The sequence below is a fragment of the Penicillium paradoxum genome, assembly GCF_028828445.1.
Source record: "Penicillium paradoxum strain IBT 22861 chromosome Unknown utg000002l_segment0_segment0, whole genome shotgun sequence".
NCBI lineage: Eukaryota > Fungi > Ascomycota > Eurotiomycetes > Eurotiales > Aspergillaceae > Penicillium > Penicillium paradoxum.
In genome coordinates, this window is record NW_026643180.1 from 3,922,479 (window position 1) to 3,941,047 (window position 18,569).

The window sequence follows — 18,569 nt, forward strand, 5'->3', positions numbered from 1 at the left end:
GGTCTCTTTCAGCCATTCCTTGAGGTGCTCGTGGACTTTGGGAACAAAGAAACCCAAAAACACCCAAATAATAAATGATTTGTTCACCTTTACCCCTGAATAGGACCATTGGGCATTGATTGGGAGACTGGAGGGCCGAAACCCGCAGATCATAGTTGGATGTAGTACGGCGTACGGAGTACAGGGCTGACACGTCCTTATTCTTTGCTTCATTTCTGCCTGAGACTCTTAGCTCGGACCTCCAGGTCAACTATCTAGTCTTGGATCAGATGTCAAGCAGATGCGTACGTCTGGGTCTGGATTTCGGAATACGGGAAACTGGAATAATAATAGGAGCCAACTCTAAAAATATTTGTCGAGGATCGATGTGCCGGGTAGGAGACTGCGCCACTCGGTCATGGGTGGCGAACGGCGATTCGCGCGCCTCGGATGCGTTTCGCAACGTATGTTTCTGGGCGACTGGCGCTAGATGGGATATGGGAGAACTCTCCCCGGATACGGGGTTCGTTGTACGGGAAGGATCAAGCAGAGGATGTGATGAGGGATGACAATCAAGTTGGAGGTGAAGATGAGGTGAGAGAATGTCACCGTTGGCAAGTGATAGAGTCTACAGGAGAGTGGTTACTATGCCTAATCAGGTCTGCAATCTGAATTGTCCAATGTGAATAGTGCAATGTACCCATACAAGTGGTACTTGCAAGCCAAATCCCAAAAAAATCAATTAAAGTAAAATGGCTGAATAAAAAAAGAAAAGCCATCGACTAAGCCTAATCCAGCCAGGCAACGGATGCAGCCAATCACTCAGAGGGGATTCGGGCAAAAGCAGGACTGGGCCCAATCAGGGAGGCGGAACACCACTACTAAGCCTGATTGGGTGTTAGTGCGGGACAATGGGCTTGAGAAAAATTTTTTTGATTGCGATTTCATAGGGTTTTGCCGCCCAGGTTTTATGCCACACGATAAATATCCTCGCCCCCCTTCCCTCCCCCCTCCTCTCCTCCACTCCTGCATCTTTTTTTTTTTGAGGGTCGGCCTCTTCTTTCTTTTTGTTTTTTTCTACTCTGCATAGACAGGTTAGAAAAAGTCTCGCTCCAATCTTTGAGCGTCCGCGTCTGCAAAAAATTTGACGCAGTTGAGTCTTTTGACCAAAAAATTTCACGATACCCCTCATAGAAAAAAAAGGAAGGATTCTTCTTTCTTTACTCTAATACCCCCTTCCTCTTTTTCCAAACGCCAACATTTCGTCCAAAATGCCTGCCGCCGCCGCTTCTTCTCCCGCCGTCATTGGCAAGGAGACCGCCCAGTCGGTTGCTGTCCTCGAGGATCTCATCAAGAACCTCAACATCTCCACCAGCGCCGATGAGACCAACGCCGCTGCTGGCAACCTTGCCTCTCTCTTCGGTGGCCCCATCCCCGAGCAGGTCCTCCCTGCCAAGGCCGCCGAGATCTTCAAGAAGCAGCTCGCCAACAAGAAGGACGCTATCGCCCGTGAGCGTGCTTGCGAGGGTATCCGTGCTATTGCTTCCCACTCCACAATCGCTGCCGGTGTTGAGCCCCACCTCGCTGCTCTCCTTGGCCCCGTTCTTGCCGCCGTTGGTGACAAGATGGTCCCCGTCAAGCAGGCCGCTCAGTCCGCCGCTGTCGCCATTGTCCAGGCCGTCACCGGAAACGCCGTCAAGGCCATCATCACTCCTATCCTCGAGTCTCTCGCTAACGCCCAGAAGTGGCAAGAAAAGATGGCCGCTCTTGAGTGCCTCAACATCCTCGTCGAGTCCGCTCAGATGCAGCTCGGCTACCAGGTTCCTACTCTGATTCCCGTCATCTCCGAGGCCATGTGGGACACCAAGTCCGACATCAAGAAGGCTGCCTACGCCACCATGGAGAAGGTCTGCGGTCTCATCGTCAACAAGGATATTGAGCGTTTCATTCCCGAGCTCATTAAGTGTATCGCCAAGCCCGAGAACGTCGCCGAGACCGTTCACTTGCTCGGTGCCACCACTTTCGTCAGTGATGTCACTGGCCCTACCCTCGCTATCATGGTTCCTTTGCTCGATCGTGGTCTTGTTGAGCGTGAGACCGCCATCAAGCGTAAGACCGCTGTCATTGTCGACAACATGTGTAAGCTGGTGGAGGACCCCCAGCTCGTCGCTCCTTTCTTGCCCAAGATGTTGCCAGGTCTGAACAAGAACTTCGACACCCTCGCCGACCCCGAGGCCCGTGAGAAGACCCGCCAGGCTCTCGACACCCTCTCCCGTGTCGGTGATGTCAAGGACGGCAAGATCCCCGAGGTCTCCCGCGCCGGTGACATCTCCACCGTTTCTGCCATCTTCAAGCAGGTCCTCGAGGCCAAGCACAAGGACCTGATCGCCACCTCCGAGGAGGCCATCAACTACGTTGCTGCCATCGCTGCCCAGCTCGTTGACGAGAAGGAGAACGACCACGTTATCTGGACCCAGAACACCCTTCCTTACATCACCGCCATCGTCGGTGCCGAGGATGCCAAGAGCGTCGCCGAGGCTCTCCGCAAGCAGGCCTGCCCCGATGCCGCCGCTGCCGATGCCGTCGCCTCCGATGAGGAGGAGGGTGAGGATCTCTGCAACTGCACTTTCTCCCTGGCCTACGGTGCCAAGATTCTGCTGAACCAGACTCACCTGCGTCTCAAGCGTGGCCAGCGTTACGGTCTCCTTGGCCCCAACGGTTCCGGAAAGACCACCCTCATGCGCGCCATCAACAACGAGCAGCTCGAGGGTTTCCCCAAGAAGGATGAGGTCAAGACCGTCTACGTCGAGCACGATCTCGACTCTGCCGATACCGAGCAGACCGTCATTGCCTGGACCCAGAAGAAGCTGGCTGAGGTTGGCCAGAACCCTCCCCGTGCTGAGCTCGAGGACAAGCTGCTCAACGAGTTCGGCTTCTCCGAGTTCCAGATCCAGGGTCCCATCACTGCCCTTTCCGGTGGTTGGAAGATGAAGCTCGCTCTCTGCCGTGCCGTCTTCGAGAGCCCCGATATTCTCCTGCTCGATGAGCCTACCAACCACTTGGACGTCAAGAACGTCGCTTGGCTCGAGAACTACCTCAAGTCCTCCCCTTGCACTTCCATCATGGTCTCCCACGACTCCAGCTTCCTTGACCACGTCATCCAGCACGTCGTTCACTACGAGCGCTTCAAGCTCCGCCGTTACCGCGGTACCCTCTCCGACTTCGTCAAGCAGCACCCCGCTGCCAAGTCCTACTACGAGCTCGGTGCCTCCGACATGGAGTTCAAGTTCCCCGAGCCCGGTTTCCTTGAGGGTGTCAAGACCAAGTCCAAGGCTATCTGCCGTGTCAGCAACATGTCCTTCCAGTACCCCGGTACCCCCAAGCCCCAGATTCACGGAATTACCTTCCAGGTCTCCCTGGGCTCCCGTATTGCCGTCATCGGTGCCAACGGTGCTGGCAAGTCTACTCTCGTTAACGTCCTGACTGGTGAACTCATCCCCACCTCCGGTGATGTCTACCAGCACGAGAACATCCGTATTGCCTACATTAAGCAGCACGCTTTCGCTCACATCGATAACCACCTCGACTCTACTCCCTCCGAGTACATCCAGTGGCGTTTCCAGACTGGTGAGGACCGTGAGACCATGGACCGCGCCAACAAGATCGTCACCGAGGAGGATGAGAAGGCCATGGACAAGATCTACAAGATTGAGGGTACCCTCCGTCGCGTCATTGGCATCCACTCTCGTCGCAAGTTCAAGAACACCTACGAGTACGAGATCTCTTGGTCTCTGGGTGACAACGTTGGCATGAAGTCCGAGAAGTGGACTCCTCTCATGTCCAACGACAACACCTGGTTGCCCCGTTCCGAGATTATCGTCTCCCACTCCAAGCAGGTCGCCGAGGTTGATCAGAAGGAGGCCCTCGCCTCCGGTCAGTTCCGTCCCCTTGTCCGCAAGGAGATTGAGGCCCACTGCGCCAACTTCGGTCTCGATGCCGAGCTGGTCTCCCACTCCCGTATGCGCGGTCTCTCCGGTGGCCAGCGTGTCAAGGTCGTTCTCGCCGCTTGCTCTTGGCAGCGTCCCCACCTTATCGTCCTCGACGAGCCCACTAACTACCTCGACCGTGACTCCCTCGGTGCCCTTTCCAAGGCTATCAAGTCCTTCGAGGGTGGTGTTGTTATCATTACTCACTCCCGCGAGTTCACTGAGCACCTCACTGAGGAAGTCTGGGCCGTTAACGACGGTATGATGACTCCCTCCGGACACAACTGGGTCCAGGGTCAGGGTTCTGGCCCCCGTCTCGACGCCAAGGGTGACGATGACGAGGACAAGTTCGATGCCATGGGCAACAAGATCGTCGTCCAGAAGAAGGTTAAGCTTTCTGGTAAGTCAACTCATCTTTTCTCACTCTCGCGTCAATTCCATTTACTAACTCTCTTCCAGGCTCCGAGCTCCGCAAGAAGAAGAAGGAGCGTGCTGCCCGCCGCAAGCGTGGTGAGGAGGTCTTCTCCGATGAGGATGACATCTAAGCAATTCGCTGAGGTGTTTATTCATGCATATTATGATTGGTTGATGAATTTCATATGCTTTGCTAGGACAAAATACATTTCTATGTTCAAACACTTTGTTTCTTTTCCCTTTTTAGATTTGTAGTGTACTTGGAAATAGATCGTTCATTATCTTCCTTCCCTCAATGTCGTACATAAGCCCCATCATCCTGTCAATCCCGTTGCTTTTGGAATTTACGCTGTGCAGTTCACAGGTTGCGTCGTTATACATACATTGCCTTACTACGTCCCCTTCGATTCGCCACCTTCACACCCATTCACCAAACATCAATTAACCCATACCTATCCCCCGCTGTTTCCTACACTTTATATACCAAACATACCTCGCCAGCCTACCCTAAGAAATCCACTCATCTCTACATCAAAAACAACAATCAAATCGCTGATTTGGAAATCCAACATATAGACCCCCACATGTCTGTTGGAGGAAATCACACGCCTCCACTCCTTGGCGCCTGATCCCAGCCAACCAGACGCGCGTCCTCCAGATAGCTAGGCCTGCAACTGGGCTTGGGCTGTGCCAAGACAATATCTTCGCGAAAAAAAACGTTTAACTTGATAGCTTGATGGCTAGAAGGATTCTTCTTGAACAGAATAAAACTTGATAAATGTATGCCGTGTCTCCTCGATAGTTGGTAAAGACAGAAATTGGAGCCCATTATCATCCCTTCCCGTGATTGCCCAATGTCCTATGTATTGGGATCCCCCAGAACCCAGCAATGTCCCACAGCCGCCCTGACCCCGGCGCCATTCGCTCCAACTCCTCGCCTCCATCTCATCCATGTTGGTAGCGCCGGCGGGTGGTTAGCGCCTGGCATTTTGCTGCATGGGGGTGCAGGAGAAGGGCGGTGTCTTCGACGTTTGCGCGAGGCCCCCTTTTTGATGGGTTGGAGGGAGGAAGGTGGGAGATGGGGCTTTTGTTGTTTCGGGTTTTGGGTTGGGAGATCCTGGGCCCTGGGTCGGGGGCATATGAAGGGAGGGGTGGATGGAGGGTGGTAGATGCAGCGGGGATAGTAGGCGCGACGGGAGTGGGAGGGGATGGATGCTGCAGGGGACTGGGGTAGGATGGAGGGGGAGTAAGTTGAGGTTGGGGAGGGGAGAGGACTGAGATGAAGATGGTGGGAGAAGATATTGGAGGAGATGGAGTAGCAGTCCGTAGCAGGAGGAGATGGACTGGGAGAGGATGAGGATGTGGATCCAGGGGAAATAGATTGAAGAGAGGGGAGATGGAGGAGAGGACTGAGGAGGAGATAGATGTAGGAAAGGACTGGGGGGAGGATGGAGGAGAAGAGGATGGAGGAGGAGAGGATGGAGATAGCACCCCTTTAGCCCTGGAACCCGATGTGAGGGTCTCAGACAGATGCTGTTCAATGTCCACAATCAAATACTCTTGGTATTGAGGTCGTGGTCTCCGGAAGATGTGATATCGGTAAGGGTCAGATCCCTCGTGCGAGTGAGACATCCCAGTCCTTCAGAGCCTGATGAATCCCCTGTTTGATAAAGCCTCGGGGTGATCAAAGAGAGTGAAGTGATGTAGTGAAGTGATAGTGTGTTGAATTGGAAGTTGAATTGGAAGTGAAAGTAAACTCAAGGTAAATCAACTCAGAAGAGGCTCCTCCAATCAAAAGCAATTGCAAAGCATCAATTCCGAGAGTATGGATATCCATGATTTCGGCAATCCAATTGCTGAAATCCGCTAGCAGTCACCTTCCTCGCAGAGTCGATTCTTGCGAAGATTCGTACCGATGGATTTTCGCTCGTGATCTTTGGGTCAACGTGCATCAAGAGACCCGATATCTCCCTATTGATGATAAATTGGACGCCGATAGGATCTTGGTTTTGATGAGAATATGCAAAAAGACTTGTCATGGAAGGTCTGTCACGGCCTCTTGCGTTGGCACCGGTTCATGTTTGAGTCGGAGCCTTAGCTTCAATAAGTGCCCTCGCTACCACATACTGGCCCTCTTTCACTGCTTGTGATATTCGCAAGACCATCACGCTCAGAGTCCTTGGGAAGAAGGAGACGAGAGAAGGCAGGAGGAGAGCAACGATCCATGGATGCTAGAACACGCGTGCGAAGACCTCGTATCCCCCAGGCGGTCCTTCCGCTTCATCTTATTTTCCCAATTGAACCCCGGCGCAGTTGGATTATATTGGCGAGAGTACTAATGGTGCAGATTTCACTCTCCACCGTGTGATCGGCCAAGTTGAGGCACCGGTCTGGTCATTGCCGGGTTCTTGAGTACCCTCCACGTGGGAAACGCGCTGTGGCTGTCTATATAACCACAGACAACAGTGTTCGACTGTTGTTGTGCTCTATATATGTATAGGAGCGTTGTTCGTGAATGCATGGGAGATAGTGGAAAGAGTCTATCGGAAAGATTTGATTAGAAAGTGTCTGAACGTGCGTGGGAGATTGATGATACCTAGAGCTAGAGCGCGGTCCATCTATTTTCTTCGTGCACATTATCCCACTGCACGTCTTATCAGAGGATATTCGAGTTACCCGACCTTACCATTTGCTCCATATGGCTATTAGATATATGATCTCCTGTTGTGGATAATGTATATAGAGGAAGTATCAGAAAAGGACGGGTGGCCAGTCAGAGGTAAGTGAGGCTTTCTATCTGAGCGCTTTAGATATCGTGAGGTCAAGCGATTCCAGAAATAAAGGAGAGACTCATTGAAGCCCAATGGGCTTGAGTGCGTGTGATCAAACGCCTGATTGCTCAGGCCCCTCTCCTCAGCAAAGACTCTTAGATAGGATGATTGCTGGTAGCTGGACAGTTTCGGTGGTCTAGGTGATGAGTTCGCTCGAATAGAATTGCAAGTACTCCGTGTAGGTTAGGTTGAGAAAGGATTCTGTATATATTGCTGACAGTTGAATAGTGAAAGCTATGCGGAGTACCCCGTATGGTTGTGATGCTTTACGTACAACAGAAGGGAATTTCCTTCTTTTCTAACCCTGCTCCTATATGTCACATTTGGTTTTCCAATCGGTCAACCGGGTATGCTTTAAAGTCGCTCGAAACTATACATGCGACAAGCCGAGTTCCGGTACTGGCAGTTACAACTTATCCCTGGATCACCGAGGCTCGTCTGGGATAGATTACCGAGAAGGCAATATCTGAGGTTTTGATCGATCTCTCGCTGGATCGAGAAGAAAATATCGCTCATTGGTCACCGAAATAGGAAGGAGAGATAGATCTATATAAGGAGGCACGCACACTATTGGCCAAAGAATACGAGTGGGTATGATCTATACGCTCACACTGTTGCATTTGATACCAGTGAGGGAGACGATTAATTTCAAAGTACTCCGTACCCCTGGAGCGGTTGTTCCTCTAAACCCGCTCTCTGTCGTTTCTGGGGAGAATCTGATGCATCTGAAGTTTACAGGACCGGCAATCTGACGGCTGCGGGCTTTGGGGTAGCTTCCGGTTCGACGATCGCGTTAGCTCGTGTTGACGTTTTTATCAGACGCGATACCCTTTCTCAATTTCTGTTATAAATCAACTCTGTTAACCGAACTAATCGCCTTAGAGCGGTGGGTTCGCAGATGGACTTGACGTGACGTTCAGCACTCCAATCAAGCTGCGTCTCTCCACCGGCTAGGGAGCCGCTATGTCGGGTCCGAAGAATATCCTGCTTTTGTGGCGGCCCTTCTAGGCTTTGGTTGCCCCGTCGATGCCGTGCAGGAGATATCTCGATATGTCCAGCTCTGCAGGATGTGTAGGCTGTGTACGGAGTACTACGTAGGGGGTCGAACGGATTGTGTAGGGGGGCCATAGGATAGTGGGAAACCACAACGGTGGATCCTGTATTATCCATGATGTTTGATTCCTCGTTTCTGATTGATTTGTTTTGTCGGCACAGACCTGCTCCGTTGTATCCCTGTCACTGGCTACCAGACTGTCGGAATGGCTAGTTCGATTAGTATCGCTTTTAGTTGCTGATGCAGTTTTTAGGGAGTTGGGAACCCGGGCTTCACAGAACACGAAAAGAACGGCCACAACGAAGGGAAAAAAGCCATGGAGAGCAGGAGGGTATAATATAGCTAGCTCAATCGACTCAAAATCAACCCCATATCCCACAATACAGAGTTAACATCCACGGATGTTAAATCCCCGCTGCACATCATCCGCTATCCCGCTCTCGTGTGCCCCCTCACACGTCCAGAGCCTAATCGGGGAATCTCAAGTAGACCTGTCACATTCTCATAGTTGAGGCTATAAAGTAATGCTTTCACTCACTCTTTTCTCCTGGTCTACAACCCCTCTGCAACAATGGTTTCCCAAGTAGACCAAGAGCTCCGAGAAGGCCGCGCCCTGGGGTCTGAGGAAAATCCAACCCCTGCCAATTGGGAAGAAACCCCGATGAAAGATCGGAGCCATGGGACTCCAAGGAATCAAAGCCAAGAGCCTCAAGCGAACCGCGCCCCAACGACGGAAGATGACACCCCGGTGATTCAAGAAGCCCCAGTGACTGAAGATATCCATCCCCAACAGACCCCAGAAGAGCGAAATCAGGAGCCACAAGAAAATCAAAGCCACGCGATTGAAGAAAATAGCAACCAAGACCCCCAAGAGAATCCCAACCCGGCCAATCCAGAAACAGAAGCAGATCGCAGCCAGGGGATTCCGGAAAATCGACCCGAACGCACCGAGGTAGATCGCAATCAAGACCTTGCAGACCTTCAAGAAGCTCAACAGGCAATTCCTGATGCCAATATCCCCCAAAATGATCACATGAACGATCCAGCCAACATTGATGGGCCAATTGCCGTCGATAATTTCAGTGACGTGCGTTTCTCCCCCTTTCCGTCTCAAAGTGATCATGCTTACCCAACGAACAGGATGAAAGTAGCGAGTTTGGCGATGATTCCGATATCACATCGCTTTCTTCCAGTGTCTTGGAGTATGAATTCGAGAATGGTCGGCGCTATCACAGCAACCGTGTTGTAAGTCTTTCCTGTTTTCGAGGTCGTCGGTTATAGTCCCAGTTGCTAACTCCACTATTAGGGCCTATACATGTACTGTATTCCTCCACTGGTATATGAAATGACCCATTAACCCTTATAGGATGCCAAACGACGAAGAAGAACAAGACCGAATGGACTTGGTAAGATACCACGTCTCAGATCACGTCTGGAAGAATGCTAACTCTTCCCGTTAGACACATCACATGTCAGCTAACCCTAAATGCTTTGACCCTCAACCCAATACTGACATTCATATTGTAAAGATGGCTTTTACTGCTGAAAGGAGAGCTCCATAAAGCCCCAGTCACCAATCCCCAAAAGATCCTCGATCTCGGCACCGGCACGGGCATCTGGGCTCTCGATATTGCCGAGTACGAACACAACCTCACTATCCATTGAATCTAGAACTAACACATACAGGAAATTCCCCAGCGCAAAGGTCATCGGAAACGACATCAGCGCCATCCAGCCAGATTGGGTAGTCCCGAACGTCGAATTCATCATCGAAGACTTCGAAAGCGAATGGCTCTACCAACCAAACAGCTTCGACTTCATCCACGCACGACTCCTAGCCGGGTAAGCCCCCAATCCACAAACGCCTTCCACCATCCCCATTCCACAAATCTAACCGCCCAAAGCTGCGTAACCAACTGGCCCGCCTTCTTCCGCAAAATCTTCGCCCACATCAAACCGGGCTGCTACTTTGAAATCCAAGAAAGCGGCTTCTGGGCCTGGAGCGACGACGGCACCGTCACCCATGAATCACCCATCAACCAGTACCTCTCTGCTCTCATCGAGGCAGGCCGCGCTATCGGCCGCGAACTCAACATCTACTACAAGCTGAAAGACTGGATGGTCGAAGCGGGCTTCGAAGATGTCCAGCAGTTTACGTATCTGCTGCCGTACTCGCCTTGGCCGCGGGATCCTCATCTGAAAGAGTTGGGGAAGTATCAGGCTCTTATGGTGCAGCAGGCGGTCGAGTCTTATGGGCTGAGACTCTGTACGCAGGTTCTTGGGTGGGGAGTGGAGCCTTCGCGGATCTTCCAGGCGATGGCGAAGAAGAATTTGAGGGATAAGAATGCACATGCTTATGTTAAAGAGTGAGTTTTTTTTTTTTTTTTTCTTCTTTCTTTTGATCTTTTTGGGCTGGTTGGAATGGGACTGACTTTTGATAGGGTTGTTGTTTATGGTCGGAAGCCTCTTAATAGTTGGTGAGTGCAGGGGATAGGAGCATTCACCTAGTAGTATGGCTTGTTTGGTTTTAGCCTTGGTTTTAGCAGAATATGTTCATTGTGCCTGGTTCCTCAGTGAAATTTGCGAGCATTCATTATGATTAAAGTGGATATTGGTAATATGATGTTAACTCTTTGGGCTTCTTCAATGAGACAGTATCCAGCCACATATCAGGTTTCAACCTCGGAAGCGGTAGATGATCCAACTAGGCTTGTCTCGTCAAGCATCGACAGGCCCAACTTTCACATCTACTCGTCTCTGCAACTCGGCCATATCACCCACTTGCCGTAACTTCTTCCGCTTCTGAACTTCCAAGTCCTTGAAGCGCTTCTTGCCCCCATGCTTGAGTTTGGTAATCATATCAGCCGCTTGGCCACGAGTCAACTCCTCAGGCTTAACTCTGCCTTCCCGAATACGAGCTCCGTTGAGCATCTTGATTTGTCCCGGTGTTGCAGCCGCTCGTCGCCAAGGTTTCCAAGATGCAATGTAATGTTCATCAAACTTGCTACTGGCATAGGTATCCGCTGCCCGAACGATGGTCTCCAAATCCTCGGCAGTGGCAACCTGCCGCGGCCGTGTAAATTGCGGCGCCTCAGTGGTCAAACTTTTGAACTTCATGACATGATGAGCTGTGAATGTGTCGCCTTGTTTCTCAATCGTTATCCAACCGGATGTCTCGTTGAGTATATATTTGTCATCGCCGATCCGGACCCAGCTGTGCGGACTGAACGATCTGATATGTCGTTCGGATTGCATGTCTCCGAGGAGGTCGTATATACTGTCGTAGGTGGTGAATTGGAGTTGCAGATCATTATCTGACCCATCATATGGTTCGCCAACATCGGAACTGGATTCCGATTGGTCTTTCTGCTCACGGTTCTTCTGCATATCTTCCACGCTGGCATTTTCCAAGACCTCGTCCGGGTCTAAGCCGAACAATGTCGGTGTTGACAAAACTCCAGTTGCTAGCGAGGCAACCATGTCAATCACATGGCAGTCCTTCTTCCCAGGGAACAGCCGAAGACCACGTCCGATCATTTGGACAAGCAGGTTTCGAGACCTGGTGGGTCGGGCCAGGAGCACGCAGTCGATATTAGGGATATCTGTGCCTTCTGTGAAAAGACCACAGTTCAGCAACACCGGGAATTCTTGATTCTTGAAGGCTCGCAGCTCCTCTGCACGAGCACCTTTTGCCGTGCTAGCAGTAATATACCTAGCATCGACACCATGGTCTCGAAAAGCCGCAGTAAGCTGCCGCGCATGCTCGACATCAACACAGAACACTAGCGTCGACTTTCTATGCTCGGCATTCGCCATCCAAGCACGAACAGTAATATCGTTCGTAGTCGTAGTATTAACCGCCTCCGAGAGCGATCCCAAGGCAAAGTCCCCAAAACTATCTTTCTTGACTTTGGACAAATTCGCCCCAGACTTGACAGTCGTGAAGACCGCATTCGCCAACCAATTCTCGCCAATCATATCCACATAGTCTTTATGATAGACAATATGATCAATAGCAGCTCCCAATTTCAGCCCATCAAATCGTGAAAATGTAGCCGAAACACCCACCAAGACCGGTCCATTCGCAGACGCCTCGTTCAGCCCGAAATGTCCCAGCGCCTCGCGGTATGACTTGGCAACAATATGATGTGCCTCATCTACAAGTATGAGCTTGAATGCACTCGGGTCGAACTTGTGGATGCGGCCCCGTGCGAGTGTTTGAACTGATGCGATGATGATATCTCCTGCTCCTGTCGCAACATTTGTGCCCATTTCGATCTCGACGGTTTTATCTGGATAGGCAAGGCGGCAGTGCTTCGCGGCTTGCTCGACGAGTTCTCGCCGGTGAACAATAATCATAGTCTTGGTGGCTTTCGCATCGAGAGGAGGGATTCGGCTGATAAGTTGTGTGAAAATGACCTGCGGATGTTAACTACATACCCCATTGAAGAGTCACATCAGCTCATACCGTCTTTCCAGATCCTGTTGCAAGCGATATTCCCAGGCGTCGATGCCCATCATCCATATATTTCAAGACAGATTGAATGCTCTCCTCTTGGTAGTCGCGAAGCACAATACTAGGGACCGAGCCCCCGGTCGTATTGAAGCGCACATGGCGCGGGACAACCGGCAAAGCCCTCCTCACCAAGCACCGCCTCGATAACCCCAATCGCGAGAAATAGCGTACGATATCCATACAGATGTTGGCAAACAGCTCAGCTCTGTTTCCGACGCTGAAGAAACCCCTGCAAACAGTGCAAACACTTATCGATAAGCGTGCGTGGTTTCGAAGTGGATCATCCGCAGCTCAACTTTTTCCCTATACATAATTTCTTATAGCTCCCGACGAACTCGACCTGGCACTTTTTTCACCAAGGGTGCAGCTGTGATGTGTTGCTACCGATCGGTCCGCATGCGCTGCGAATCCACCAGCCCGAACGATGAGCGACTCCGCCTCCGTCTATGAGCCCGACGACGACGCCGAGTCCGAGTCCGATTTCGAGCCAGCCCGTCCATCCAGGGGCCGCTCTCTGGCCCCAACTCGAGAGCGAACAGAATCCACACGTCACAATGATCGCGCAGTCTCAGCGGCTAATGGGGTCGGACAGGAACTCGGCCATGCCCTTATGGCACGCACCCCGCCGATGCGTGGACCGCTTACATTTGTCCGAGCTTACAGACACCTCCTGGCGGAAAGCGAGGAGGCTGTTGAGTATGCAACGCTGAAGGATCCTGACAATGTATACAAAGTCAGTCAACATGGCTCAGTGGTCTGGACGTCTACGGAGAAACAACTCTTTTTCAGTGTGCTAGAGCGGAAAGGCAAGGGGGGCATTAAGGAACTTGTTGCTGCCATTGGGACCAAGTCCGAGCTCGAGGTTATAGAATATATCAGATTTTTGCACAAGGCGCTCGAGGCCCAGTGTCTTTCCGACAAGCATGTGGAACGCATGCCTGTCTTGAGCGATATCCCGGCGGCCATGGAGCTCAGCCAGGAATGTTGCGATCTACTTGAGGATTACGGGGATATTCTTGTGTTTCAAGACTCTCTGCTCCAAACGAAAGCCGGAACGAAGAAACACGGGGATAACTGGATTGTCACGAGTGCTCATGCCCAGCGTTTGGTCGATGCGGAAGACACCGCTCGAGGTGATCTCCGTCTCGCGGCTGGGCTGCTCAATCTGCCAGAATGGATCCGGCTTTCGCAGACCTTGCTTATGAACTTCGGTGGCTCGAAAGCGGACGATAATTGGTGGAGGCTTGCTACACAAGGAGACAAGATCACTGCGGAGGGTCACACTGCCTCCATGACTGCGGAGGGCGCTGTGGACTTCTATTCCCTCGCTGTTAGTATCACGCGTCGTTTGGTGCAATCGTCTATCTTCTTTTCAATGTCCCGAGTCCGCAGCGCAAGTCGCACAGGCCGCGATAGAAAACGCCATGTGCGAACACAAGACGTACGGGCCGCGATCGAAGTGCTGAACATGAAGCATCGACGGCCAAACTTCGTTGATATCGCCCGTCGCAATGAAATCGTAATCGAAGACATTCTCAACCGCAAAGGCTGGGTGTCAACGGTATTCAGCTACGACGAAGCCGAGGAAATCATCGACAAAAACGAGTGGTTCCGGTACCGCAAAGATGGAACCATATCCAGGAAGAAACGCGGTGAAGAAGTCAGCGATGACGACGACGCCGAGGACGACGAAGAAATGGAAGACGACCAGCATGCAGAGCCGGAATCAGAACCAGAACCAGAATCCGAAGTCGAGCCAGAACCACTCTCAGAAGTGGAGGAGGAGGAGGATGATGAGGACGACGACGATTCGTTGCCCACGCGAGAATCCTCTGAACTATCGTCCCCAGTCGGATCGTCGGACGAGCTGGGAATGGAGATGGATCCTGAAGAAGAGCAGGCGGATATCGCCGACCAAAACATCAGCCGGAGCCACGAAGCCAATCTCCGACGCCTGATGGATCAGCCGTTACCTTCTATCCTCAATGAAATCACGAAGGCGGAAGATACCGAAACCGAGAACAAACCACAACTCGAGCGCAGGACTCGACAAGATATCTCGAACTGGCGAGATCGGACTCTCTACCGCAGCGAGTGGGAGGAGTATGGATACGATTTCGCCGATCTGAAGGACGAACTGGAAATGCCTCCACCCAAAAGGCCCAGACTCGACGAACCGACGCCAGCTTCTGTTGCAGCCCCGGGCGAGGACCCAGTTGATAACAAAAACGACCGGCCTGAACCGCAGCAAGCGACGAAAGGAGACGAAAAAGATCAAGGTCCATCTGGTGGACAGTCTTGGGTAGAATACTACATGACACAGTTTGGAAAGCCAGGCAACACACAATAGCCTGGATAGCAGACAGATATAATTTACTTTAAACAATATAAGATTCTCATCAAGGACATATGATTAAAAAGTAAACACATTGATGGAAAAAAAAAAGAATCCCCAACCACCTGTTCCACCCCCTAAGAACAATCCTCTTTCTGGAGAGAGGGTGGATCAACAGAAAAGAACTCCAGCAGATAACAGAAAAACAGAACGTGCGCCTTTTCCTAGCCAGAAAGTTCAGAATATTCATAACTCAGCGAGACAAAAAGCAGCTCCCTTTGGCCCCTCTCTTAGAAGATCCTGGGGGGATATCGTACATGTATTGAGGAAAGCTACAGGTCAAGAGTCTTGTAGTCAGCACCAACCTGGGCACTCAGGGGCTGGGCTCCGGCGCGCAGGTCTCCGCCAACGGGCTGGAAGCTGTAGTGGTTCCCAATACCTGTGGTAGCGGCATCAGCCAGCATCTGATTTGTATGTTCGTTGGGGCCCTGCAAGCTAACGGTCTGGAGAGCATCCTGTGCCTCCTTAACACGCTTCTTGAAGGTCATTCGGTCCAAGAAAAGTTGTTGGCGCGCCTGTTCCAACTCCCGGCGCTCAGCCTCAATAATCTCTTCCATTTCGTTAAACTGCTGCAACTTGACCTCGAACTTCTGCAGGGTGACATTGACTGCAGCAGAGACCAGGCGGGTCATTTCGCGCTCCTCGTGCGAGGCAAGAGCTCCAGCACGTGCGGCAGATGCGGCCAGGGCGATGGTGCCAACGGATTCCTTGGGCTTCGCAGAAGCTGGCTGCTCGGCGTCGCGCGCGGCATCCACGTCCATCGAGTCTTCGGTCTTAACTGCCTCTTTGCCCTTATCTTCTCCCTTCTCCAGTTGGCTTCGGAGCTCTTTGCGGATTTCCTCGACAGACCGGCCGGCGGCGGCAGCAGCCACTGTGGGCTCCGCCATCTGGGCCAAGAACGCCACGACAGAAAGAACGGGGTTCTCTGACTGGCTGATGGGGTCACGTCCGCCGCCAATGCGCGACTCTGGAATATCTTCAATGTATTTATCCTCAATCTCTAGCCGCAAGAACTTCATGACACACTCCTCCCGAGATCGTGTACCAACGTGGTTCGCAATTTGTTCCCAATTGTCATCGAAGTTTTCCAATCCTTCCAACAACAAGATCAATTCGGAGTCCGACCACTTAGTGTCTTTGTCGGATGGGTGAGAGTGGCCCTTGTCCTCGAGCTTAACAAAGTCTGAGGCACTGTGGCTAGAAGGCATGCGTCCTTGGAGGAAGCAGTTGGGACACAGGTCATATTTGCTGTCTGGGGTATTGGCACTCGCAGAGGTGGGGGCTGATTTGGCGTAGTGGAAACGAAGTTTGGTGCAATCAATACCACAAGAGAAGCAGTGTGCCTTCTTCTTGGATTCCTGGGCAATGTCCAAGCCATTTGTGGCTTCACCATTGGTCTGCTTCTCCTTATCTTCAGCAGGGGTGATATCCTTTCCTTTTTCGTCGTAAACGCTGCGGCGTAGTTCAAGATTGAGGTCGTCTTTGGATGCAGGAATGGAGGAGGCGGCACGCTGAGTGGCTGGAAGAGCCTTGCCTGAAGTGACACTGTGGTTTGGCCCGGGCTGGAATGGCTGAAGACCCCGTGGGGTGTCTGCGATAACTCGGAAGTGGCCGGTGAATGGCGGTCCGATGTTGGATGGCCGTGTTTGCGGGTCGACCTGTGGAGATGTGAGCAGAAGTATATCGAGACGGGGACCATAGAAGGCTACAAACCTGGTAATTGATCAAGCCCCACTGCTCAAGGAATGAGTGAACGCGCATAATAGCACACACGTCACCTGCAAGGTTGCGACGGCAAGCGGTGACAGTGAGATACTCGATGGGGTTCAATCGGTAGGTGTTAATCATAAAATCGCGGTAATCTTTGTATGTAGCAGGGGTCTTGCTGCGGTTACGGCCATTGAAGAACTCGGCAAGAGCTTTCTTCTCAATCGGGTTGATGGTGTTCATGTCGAACCATGTCGCATAGCTGGGGAGAATGATGGCGTGTGTTTGAGTGACGAGTTGTTCGCGCGCAGCAGCTTCCAAAGATGACTTCGTTGGTGCAGGTTGCTCCTCGCCCACAGCATCCTCAAGTCCGTCGGTTCCTTCTGCCGGTGGGTGCGACTCGCCCACGGCATCCTCCAAGCCCTCAGTGTCGGGCTTGGCGTCGGTCTCAGTACCACCCATCTCCTCGTCTTCGGGTTCAACGCCGCCATTTCGGGGGTTTAGGAGAGGCCGGGGCGTCCATCGGGTTGTCGGATCCAGGGGTGTGCTCAATCTTTTTCACGGGCGAATCCTGGCGCGATTGCGCTTCTACTGATGATATTAGCATTAGGTTCGATTCAACATTGAGGCCTCAAAGGATGAGCATCTCTGAAGCATCGCGAGCTGCCTCAGTTGAGCCATCCCGGCCAGTTATAGCCTGGGTATTCAGATAGGCCTCACCTGAATTGATAGAGGTGTCATCCATGATGGAAGCAAGCAGTTGTCGCGGTCGGCGGGAATGTCAACTCCTTTCCCGGGTATCAATCCGTGTTCCGTGTAAAGCGCAATAACGATATGGGATATAATAGCAAATTTCCAGCAATGGTGTAGATCAAGGCCAAGGAAGATGAAAGAGGAGGCCGAAAGTGATGATTGGACGGGTTGCTGGGGGGCACTGGGGGAGGTTGGTCGCGACACGCAAAACTCACGGGCGAGTGCCAAGAGCTATATTGCCACTAACCGCTTTAGGACTTAGTTCCTCCCCCCACGATCAGGTGATTCAATACACATGTATAAGGACGAAGAGCTCTATTGAGTTACTCTGGTGCATCGAAGTGATACTCTCTTGATTTTAATATAAATACCCCAAAATACATCGGTTTACATCATCTATTGACAATAGACACGACTCTTTGTTCTACCCAGCATTTCAGCCTACACAGAATATATACTTCTTGGGAACATTCTAACACTGAGCTGCTGACTAGTGTAATTCCTTAGCTTCCTCTAATGTTCCATCTTTATCATTAGATCGTACGTACATACATAGACTCAAAGTTGTTTATTTTTAGCTATATATAGGCGAGCCTAACAACACGTAGCCATACCCTCAACCCTGAATATAAAGTGCAAGATAAGATCTTGTATAAAGATCCACCCTAAAAACCAAGACAAGTGAGCTAGAGAAGAAGAAGATAAAAAGGCTCTTCCCAGCCAACAATATTACCTAGGACCTAATCTTCAAATCATAGATATCTACGTCACCAGGTAATATAGATAGTTCATTCAAGAGCCCCACGGAAACGCCAGATTGATCAGGCGACTATCTCTGGTGAGCAAAGCTGTTTTTATCTAGAAATTACATTTCAGAGAAAGCGTAGATGGTCATAAAAGCATATCAGCAGAATTAAAGTGGACAAATGCCACC

The 18,569-nt window shown here is 51.5% G+C and overlaps 6 protein-coding genes across 6 annotated transcripts; 3 read left to right on the forward strand and 3 right to left on the reverse strand.

Moving 5' to 3' along the window:
* Positions 1-1,250: 1,250 nt before the first annotated feature.
* N7457_001396 (putative translation elongation factor eEF-3) lies at positions 1,251-4,525 on the forward strand (the record flags this gene model as incomplete). The annotated part of the gene is made up of 2 exons (XM_057172442.1): positions 1,251-4,365; positions 4,425-4,525. The coding sequence occupies 2 exons, from the start codon at positions 1,251-1,253 to the stop codon at positions 4,508-4,510; spliced, it is 3,201 nt and encodes a 1,066-aa protein (XP_057036345.1). The 3' UTR covers positions 4,511-4,525.
* Positions 4,526-5,324: 799 nt separating this feature from the next.
* Positions 5,325-6,011, reverse strand: N7457_001397 (uncharacterized protein; the record flags this gene model as incomplete). The annotated part of the gene is made up of 1 exon (XM_057172443.1): positions 5,325-6,011. The coding sequence occupies one exon, from the start codon at positions 6,009-6,011 to the stop codon at positions 5,325-5,327; it is 687 nt and encodes a 228-aa protein (XP_057036346.1).
* A 2,824-nt stretch (positions 6,012-8,835) lies between these two features.
* On the forward strand, positions 8,836-10,745 carry N7457_001398 (class I SAM-dependent methyltransferase; the record flags this gene model as incomplete). Its single annotated transcript, XM_057172444.1, has 8 exons — positions 8,836-9,351; positions 9,405-9,538; positions 9,631-9,670; positions 9,725-9,735; positions 9,794-9,901; positions 9,951-10,106; positions 10,169-10,630; positions 10,706-10,745. The coding sequence occupies 8 exons, from the start codon at positions 8,836-8,838 to the stop codon at positions 10,743-10,745; spliced, it is 1,467 nt and encodes a 488-aa protein (XP_057036347.1).
* A 237-nt stretch (positions 10,746-10,982) lies between these two features.
* N7457_001399 (DEAD/DEAH box helicase) lies at positions 10,983-12,960 on the reverse strand (the record flags this gene model as incomplete). The annotated part of the gene is made up of 2 exons (XM_057172445.1): positions 10,983-12,683; positions 12,733-12,960. The coding sequence occupies 2 exons, from the start codon at positions 12,958-12,960 to the stop codon at positions 10,983-10,985; spliced, it is 1,929 nt and encodes a 642-aa protein (XP_057036348.1).
* A 244-nt stretch (positions 12,961-13,204) lies between these two features.
* On the forward strand, positions 13,205-15,130 carry N7457_001400 (uncharacterized protein; the record flags this gene model as incomplete). Its single annotated transcript, XM_057172446.1, has 1 exon — positions 13,205-15,130. The coding sequence occupies one exon, from the start codon at positions 13,205-13,207 to the stop codon at positions 15,128-15,130; it is 1,926 nt and encodes a 641-aa protein (XP_057036349.1).
* Positions 15,131-15,447: 317 nt separating this feature from the next.
* rscE (uncharacterized protein) lies at positions 15,448-17,344 on the reverse strand (the record flags this gene model as incomplete). The annotated part of the gene is made up of 2 exons (XM_057172447.1): positions 15,448-16,833; positions 16,889-17,344. The coding sequence occupies 2 exons, from the start codon at positions 17,342-17,344 to the stop codon at positions 15,448-15,450; spliced, it is 1,842 nt and encodes a 613-aa protein (XP_057036350.1).
* Between the last annotated feature and the right edge of the window lie 1,225 nt (positions 17,345-18,569).